We start from the raw sequence: 8942 nt of genomic DNA, 5'->3' as shown, positions 1-8942 counted from the left end.
AAACATTGAGTTTTGGTGAAGCTCACATCATAGTTGGCATCACAGAGTTGGCTGATGCTGATTAAGTTAGCCTTTAGACCTTTTACAAATAGAACTCCAGTTCGGGGAAAACACTCAGAGAGATCCAGGTCACCTTGTCCCATTATTTCCCCTTTATTACCATCACCAAAAGTGACAAATCCTTCTTTGGAGGAATGGAAGTTACGTAGACCATTGAAGGAACCTGTCATGTGACGAGAGCATCCACTATCAAAATACCAGCAATTATCTTTCATGGCAGACAAGGAGGTGTGAGCAACAAGAGCAAGATTTTCACGTCTGTTTTTTTTCTTCTTTGTAGGTCCATGTTGAGGGATAAATGGAAATTTATTCTGGCCCGATTTCTTGTTGATGATGTTGGTCAAGTAAGTTCGAAGCTTGTAGCATCGTGGCCTGATATGACCCTTTTTATTACAGAAGTGACACACTGGGACAAATCGGTCAGTTTGCTTGACAGCTAACTTATCACGGACTGGACCTCTTTTAGATTCATCTGATTCTTTCTCAGGCTGATCATCCTTGGGAGTTGATGATGCAGATACAAACTTTATTTTGTCACCAGAGGATGGGGCAGAGTTATCATCAATAGACAGGTCATGACCTTGATTGTATAGCAGTTTGTATCCTATAGAGGTTCTGTCTCCATAAGGTTTCTGATTTTGAAGAGCTTGATTCAAGGCAGCAGTACCTGAGGGCACATGGGAAAGGGATTGCTTGGCTCTCACAAGTTCTGCAGTTAACTTGTATATCTCACTATCTTTAGAGCACAACTCCATCGTGAGTTTCTTCAGTTTATCTTCAAGTTCACATTTGCTGTCATCAAGAGTTTTGTTCAAATCCTGTAATTCCTTCACTCTCCTAGCCATATAGGTCCATTGTGCAAACATCTCCTCATAGGCCTTATTCTTTTCATCAATAGTAGATTCAGTATCTGAATTAAGTTCCTCACCCTCAGAATCTTCAGGGACCGACTCCCTAGCCATAAAAGCTATCACTGACTTATCCTCCTTGGATTCATCACTAGTCTCTTCTTCTTCACTGTCACTCCAGGTAACAGCCAAGGCCTTCTTTTTCTTGAGAGTATTAGCACATTCTGCCTGAATGTGGCCAAAGCCCAAACATTCGTGACATTGTATTCCCTTCCCTTTCTTTTCATTTTGTTGAGACTGTCTGTTAGGGCCAGTGGAATTCCTCCCCGAAAAGTTCTCTTTATTGCCTGAATTAGATCTCTTGAAGTTCTTTTTTAGGAAACGAGCATAATTCTTTGCAAGAAGGGCCAGATTAGAGTCTGTAAAGGACTCGGACAAATCAACATCTTTAGAGATCTCTTCCTTATGAATGAACGCAACACCCATCTCGGATTTTTCTTTCTCAGAGCTCTTGAGTTTCTTCCCTTTTTCCCATCTTTCAAGAGTTAACTCATAATTTTGGAGAGATCCAATCAATTCATCTAGATCAAGAGCTTCAATATCTCTACTTTCTTCGATCGAAGTCACTTTGGACATGAATCTTTTTGGAAGAACACCAAGAAGCTTCCTCACAAGTTTCTTGTTGGAGTAAGTCTTACCAAGAGCATACGATTCATTCGAGATGTCGCACAGCTTAGCATGAAACTCTGAGACAGATTCATCTTCCTCCATTGACAGATTCTCAAAGGATTTAGCTAACGACCGAAGGCGAGCCTTTTTAACAGCATCAGTTCCCTCATTCTTGATTTTCAACTTTTCCCAAGCATCTTTAGCAACTTCACAATTCGAGATCACTTTTAATTGATTGGTGGAGACAGCATTGAATAGAGCATGCAAAGCTTTGGAGTTGAAATTTGCTCGTTCCATCTCATCAGTAGTCCATTCACTCGATTTCTTGACCTTGTCTCCTTCCTCGTCAACAACAGTAGGGGGTGACCAACCTTCGGCAACAGCCATCCAGACCCTTTCATCCACTGCTTTCAAGAATGCCCTCATCTTTGTTTTCCAGTAGGGATAGTTAGATCCCTCTAGCATGGGAGGTCTGGAAGTTGATCCTCCTTCTCTGAACATTTCCATACCCTGTTGATCTGCACACACTTAATCAAGAAACTATGATGCACAACGAGATGAGACTCGCAGTGGGTCAGTTTTCCAGAAAATCACAGAAGATACAGATTGACAGAAGAAGGAAAATGAAGATTAGAAATTAGGACACAACCAAGATCACAATTTCTTTACATGAAAAGTTAGCTCTGATACCAAATGAAAGTCCTAATTACTATTGATTGAGTACTAATTACCTAAATTGATTATTTCTGTGAATTAAATGAAGTGTAAATCAAAGAACACAGAATTTACAAGCTTCCTCCGCATTGGAAACGCATTCCAACTGAGTAGTGCTTGGGTTCCCTTGAACCGGGTAAAGTAACATCCACTATAAAATCAATTCAATTACAAATACCAGTTCTGATTCTACAAATCAAACAATGTAATCTAAATTGACTTTTATACAATGTTACCTAATACTTGAACACATTCAAGTATCAAGATCTAATCACCAAAAGATCCCTGTAAACACGAACTCTGAATATTCGTACAATTTGAATCTCATTCGAGTCGATTGATACGAACTCCTCGTATCAAAGGCGATTCAATCTCCATCTTCAACCACCAGAAGATCTTCGAAATATCAATCTGCACATTCAAGAAACAAACACAGAAAGAGAAGCCCTAGCAGAGCAAGAATCCAATAGGCGATTCTAACAGAAGAGAGTTAGTTAGTATGACAGATCTCACAGTATTTGTATGCTGAAGATAATAAACCTAACTAACTAAACAACCAGCAATGTACAGCTGGCACAAACTAACAACCTTGCAGAAAGCTGACATGGCACTAAAATGAATTTAGTGAAGACAGATGCAACTAACTACAGATAAGATGTTAGAAAAGCAAATGCAATTTCAGAATTACCAAACAACAGTAATATCTAATTTGCCACACAGAAACACGACACTTACACTCTTGTTTTGCCAAACCAAACTATTACGAACACGCCACAAAGACCAACAAATTATGGCCACTTGACTAGTTTTGGTCTTTGAAAAATTGACAAGACATTGCAGAATTAGGCAGAACAAATTGGTTGCGGGGATCTCTACCAACAAAGTGTAGCAAATGGGTACAACAAAAAATCTTACTTTTAGTCATAATAAAATTCACGACTAAAAGTAAAAAAGTTGTAACTAATTATGAATTATCATTCCTATGTTGTGAATAAAAAGTCTGTGGCTAAAATTAATAGTTATAAAAATTACAATTTGTTGTGACTAAAATTAAATTAGTCATAACTTGTATCTAAATATTATGTTTTAGTTACAAGTAACTTTTTGTTGTGACTAAAAGTCAGATTTAGTCATAAAAAAATTTATATTGTGACTTAAAAATTATCACTAAAGATAGTAATTTTTTTTGTAGTGGGACATTCCACCATAATATGTAGAATAGTGTCAACACCCTCGCAACACGCTTGACAAGTCAACGAAACATTCAAATGCTTCCCCCACAACTGAGTTGAGGTGGGAAAAATACTAAAATAAGCAGTCCACAACCTACATGATGAACTTTTGGAGAGGAATTTTAAGATTCCATAAGAACCTTCAAAAGCGAGAGTTATTTGTGTCATTTTTGTTAAGCAATTTTAGGTATCCAACATTATACCAATATATCGAATTGTAATTAATTAACAGTTCCTCATATCATTTATTAAATCAAATTATTGAGGACCCAATATTAATATATGCACTAACAATAATACAGCGCCTCTTATAATGTTTAGCACGGTGCCCTTTAGCATTTTCTTATACATAATAATTGTGTTGCTCTATTGAAATTAAATATGTACACAAAAAATTGCATAGCAAGGTAGTTATAAGCACCGTGTACTGAAACAGTCAACAATAGACATAATAATCATCAACATATTGTGTATCTCATCATGAGCGATATTCAAAAACATATAAAAAATGACTGAAAATTAATCAACAATTTTGAAGCTAAAGCTGATCGTAATCTATAACTAGAGACCTTACAATAAAATAACAACGATCAAAAAAATATTTCCCACAAAAATTGAGACTAGCTACTTGTTATTATCCATTATGGCCGTATGTTATAATCTTTCAAGAGATTATATGTTCTTTTCAGGTTTGGAACCGATACTGCTACGAACTCCATTTCATAATAGAAAAAACTAAATTTGAGTATTTCAGGATCAATGCAGTTTCCCCCAACTTCTTTATTGAATGCCCCTGAATTAATCTATAATATATAACACATACTTATTTATATTAGTCACATATATACACACATATATATATATAAATTACTCAGTAGAAAGTTTAATAATTAGCAAAAAAAACAATTGTTATACTTACGCCAAGATATATAGTTTTAGTAAAAATAAGGTCAAATAAAGTAAAGTTATACCATTTCAGTTAGTCCTTCGTCGATTTCATAGTGGAAATCTTCCCATACCTAAAAATTTTTAAGAAAAAAATGGAGGGAGAATGGGTGATTAATTGTTATAATAATGTCAATTAAAAAAAGATAATGGAATTTACTAACCATTTGACAGAAGCAGTTTTTTGAAAGTTGAAGCAATGTCCAAAGACGATAATTTCGATTTTTATAGTATACGCTTATATATCCAAGTTCCTCCACAGGTTTAAATATTTTCTCCAGATTGCTTCTATAAATCCCAAATAGTGACCATTGTTCCACAACTTCCTTCAACAGTAACTTGTCATTTCTCTTCTTCTCCAGAAAAGGAATCACCTACTTAAAAAAAATTACATAATAAGTATAATAATATTAAAAGTAATAAACAAACAAAAAATAATATTTTTGAAGAAATTGAATAAATATATAAGATAAGCTCACCCTTTCTGTAATCCTCTTTTTTAAAACACACTCGTATTTCTCATAAAGGGATTTCGTTATCAAATGCAAGCAATCCAAACCGCCGACACTATAATTTTTACAGTACAGTTCATGGACAGCTCTGCACATATATATGTACAAATGATGTTAATTAATAATTGTAGCTATTAAATCTATATAAAATAATTTAATAATGAAGAAAAAGTGTCACGAAAAAACAATATTAAAACTATTTTCAACTACAACATTAATTTAATTTCCCTTACATTAATCCAGATGTATAAAGAAACAAAATTGTTATTATATATACTTACATTGATGCTAAATTAATATTCTTTTGTTGGTCCAATATTTCTTTCTCACTAATATTACGATGATGATGATCAAGCTTCTGATCTATAGTGGTAAATGCTTTATCAATAATCACCATTGCTTCATTTAATGCGTTCTTCAAATTCTCATTGTTGACATCGCCTAATTCCCAAACATTGGCCATCGCTCTGTCTTGAATGATAATTTATAATCCAGATATTATAATTGTTCCTGAAATTAATAAGCACAACGAATAATTATTAAACTATATAAAATATATATTCATTTACAAGTTAACTGTATCAATTAATTCTTTGTGAATTCTTGAAATTAAAGACAAAAAATAATGGCGATTTGATGACAATAGTTTGCCTCATTATAAGTATTACAAATGAAAATTAGTAGTTAACATCACCATGAACATGACATATTATTAGTATCATATATTAATTACATATATATATAAATTTAGAGATTAGTAAAATAATTATCCAATTCAAGAATACCAACAAGACAATTCTCATAAAAAAAAAATACAGACAAGATAATATTTACCAACAATGCTCCTTCGGTTTCAATACTTTAACTCTAAGGATTTAATTATATATAAAAGAAAGAAAGAAAAAACTAGTTTTTATATAATAATAATCTGATTAAAGATCTGAACAGAGAAAGGTTGATCATATGCAGAATTCAAGTAAAGAGATTCATGAAAATATAATTAGTTCATATACAGCAATTAAAGTATGTTTAATTAAAAAGAATAAGATTATTACTCGAGAAATGAAAAAATTATAAAAACACGTACGTACCTACTCAATCGTACTTGGAAGAGAGAACGAAAAATATAAAATGAGAAAATATGAACGAACTGAAAATATTTTCCATCTATATATATATACTGTCTTTTCGTAATCAAGAAGGAAAATTTTCTACTATCAAAACTATATAGTTATTTTATTTTTGGATTTTTACACTCGGTGTCTTATTTTGCTATTTTTTTTTTTTATATATTTTTGTCTTTATTCGGTTATTTAAATATTTTTAAAAAATTTATTTTTTCAATATTATATTTAAAAAGTTTGATTTACAAAAATACTTATGCATGTTTATGTCATGGGTTTTTTCTCCTATTTCTGCCACCTTCTTCTGTTTCATTCTTTTTTTTTTTTTTTTTTAATTTTTCTTTTATTTTTTGTTAGTTTTTTTTTCTTTTTCCATAACCCACTATATATATATATATATATATATATCATCTCCTGTGAAGCTCTAACCCACGAATTTCAACCTCCCATTTATGCCACGATCTCCCCTATCTTCCATAAATGCATTTTTTTTTCCTCTTACAGTAATTTTCTTCTTCTATAAATAGCCACCACTAGGTCGGGTTCTAAGTCTCCTTCATCACCTGCTAAAAAAATTTCAAAAAATACTAAAAAACCTCCTTCAAAGTCCTCTAAAGTTGATCCTAAAATGAGTTTGAAAGACATTGCGAAGAAGGGAATGCATGGGTGATGCTGCAGAGCCATCTGGTTCTAAAAAAAGACCTCTTCCAGCTAAGATTGAATCTCGTAAGGCAAAGAGAACTAAATCTTCGAAATCTGTCAAAGATGTATGTTGGATTCTGTTGTTTTTTGATTTTTTTTTTTTTAGTTTTTTTCTTGTTGTTTTGTTTTTCAATTTTTTCCTCATAATGTTTAGGTTCTCTTCGATTCTGACTTCGAGGATGAAGTTCCTGATTTGGAAGTGAAGCCTAAAGTTAAACCCAAGGGTTGTTTACCTTGAATTTTTTCATTTTTTTAAGTTGAAATTTTTAATCAACCGTTGTTTTTCATTTTGTTTTTGTTCTCATTTATTTTTTTGCTTTTTTTTTTTTTTAGTTTTGTTACTGCTATTAAATAGTTTTTAACATTATTTAACGAAACTACACCGTTTTTCTGTTTCTCAGTTTGAGTTTTCTTATTAGTTATTTTTAAGTTTTAAATGTGTTTTTTTAGAGTTTATTGTTGCTTTTGTTCACTTTTTGTACGAAGGTTTTGTGTTTTCATAACATTTTTTCTTTGTTTTTAATTCGTTGTTTGATTGTTCTTTTAGTGTTCTATTGGCTTTTTCTAAACAGTTATTTTAATGTTTATTTTTAGTAGTTTTAGTGTTGTTTAATTTTATTTCACAGTTAATAATATTTTAGTAATTTCATGTTTTGCAAATTATTGTTAATATGTTTTTTCCCGGTTGTTCATCTTTTAAGCTGTTTATGTCCGGTTATTTTTAAAATGTTGTTTTGTGGTTGCTTTCTGGTTTTTTTCTAGAAGCTTAGATGATGTTTGTTTTTTCATACTTTTGTACCTTGAATTTTTTTCTCTGGTTCGATTATGGGTACGATTCAACTTTTTTCGATCTCATTCTCTTCAAATCCTCTCATCTGTACGCTTTCAGTTATTGTTTGTAGGTTGTTTTTTTATTTTTTACAGCAATGGAGGTCGATATCTCTGCTTTTTTCTTTTTCCTTTTTTTTTTCTGTATTTGGATTATTCGGGATTTTATTGCTTTTTCCTTGAGATCTACATCTTGATTTGAGGTGATTTCCCTAGTTTTTAAAAGAAAACAGTGGAGATTTGGTGGATTGGGGTGTTTCGGCTGGCTCACGAAGAAAGAGGAGTTTCCTCTATTTTTTTTGTTAGGCCGCTATTTTTGTAAAATGAAACTTTTATTTTACATTTATGTTTATTTTTTCTTTATCGGGTATAAATGTAAAATGCTTTCTTTATTAGTTTATTATAGAAAAAATCCCTTTTATTTTCTTAATAATACAAAAACTGCTAACACTTTTGTAGAGGCATTTTGTTTTTTTTTTTATTAAATACATGTTATTATAAATTAAAGTGGTATGTCTTTTATAATGGAACATATACTCCAACCAATAATATGCTTCTTCCAACCTTAAAGCATATTTAGTCAAGCCATGAACAACCATATTCATTGTTCGTTTGGCATGTACAACAGACACACTAGTGAGAAAGTAAAGAAGACAAGAAATATCAACAATTAGATCATTAAAAGTGCCAATAGAACTAGAACAACTATATAAGGCATTAGTAACCATGAGAGCATATTTTTACTTGTGAAATCTGTAGTTGTAGCTGCATCGCCCAAATCAAGCTGTGAAAGATTGCCTTGGCTTCCATTTCATTATATGGAAAATTTCATTGAGAGGCTTTGAGAGGGCAGAAATCACTTGACTAACATTGTCACGAACCAAAACACCAACTCCTATTGTATTTCGTCGAGCATCCAAAGCTACATCAACATATAGTTTGAGATTTCCCAATTCAGGTGGCTGCTACGATACAAAGATGGTAGGGTAGTTTAAAGTCCTTGAGGTAGAATAGAGTTGCAGGTGATACTTTTTTTTTAGGTAAATAAGTCAATTTTATTTCATCATCAACCTGTACATCAGAACAAAATTACATCCACATATTCAGTTAAACAAAAAGAACTAAGACTCACAAAATTCCTAAGTCCTTTGACTGAGATTTTCAAACCATATTCTGTCCTTCTCTCCTATTTTTAATATGTTTAGACTATAAATCTTGGTAATTACAATATGTTTAACAACTTGAACAGAATTAGTTGTTGTTTGCAGTACTTCTTTGTCCCAAAGTGCTTTGTTTCTAGTTTTGAAA

At 32.1% G+C, this 8942-nt stretch overlaps 1 protein-coding gene across 1 annotated transcript; it reads right to left on the bottom strand.

The window, feature by feature from the left end:
- Positions 1-3918: 3918 nt before the first annotated feature.
- LOC133035104 (uncharacterized) lies at positions 3919-6389 on the bottom strand. The gene is made up of 6 exons (XM_061110828.1): positions 6072-6389; positions 5262-5490; positions 4948-5068; positions 4633-4842; positions 4495-4542; positions 3919-4326 (listed from the first exon to the last, which is right to left on the bottom strand). Exons 2-6 carry the CDS (start codon positions 5441-5443, stop codon positions 4165-4167), a joined length of 723 nt encoding a protein of 240 aa, XP_060966811.1. The 5' UTR covers positions 5444-5490; positions 6072-6389; the 3' UTR covers positions 3919-4164.
- Positions 6390-8942: the final 2553 nt, after the last annotated feature.

Source organism: Cannabis sativa, chromosome 2 (assembly GCF_029168945.1).
Source record: "Cannabis sativa cultivar Pink pepper isolate KNU-18-1 chromosome 2, ASM2916894v1, whole genome shotgun sequence".
NCBI classification, from domain to species: domain Eukaryota; kingdom Viridiplantae; phylum Streptophyta; class Magnoliopsida; order Rosales; family Cannabaceae; genus Cannabis; species Cannabis sativa.
The sequence above is the reverse complement of the archived record's forward strand: the minus strand, read 5'-3'. Positions and strand labels throughout refer to the sequence as shown.

Coding starts and splice junctions, on each gene's coding strand:
- LOC133035104 (XM_061110828.1), bottom strand. CDS start 5,443: ATGGCCAATGTTTGGGAATTAGGCGATGTCAACAATGAGAATTTGAAG. Junction 5,069..5,261: donor AATATTAATTTAGCATCAAT/GTAAGTATATAT, acceptor ATATATGTGCAG/AGCTGTCCATGAACTGTACT. Junction 4,543..4,632: donor AAAACTGCTTCTGTCAAATG/GTTAGTAAATTC, acceptor AAAAATTTTTAG/GTATGGGAAGATTTCCACTA.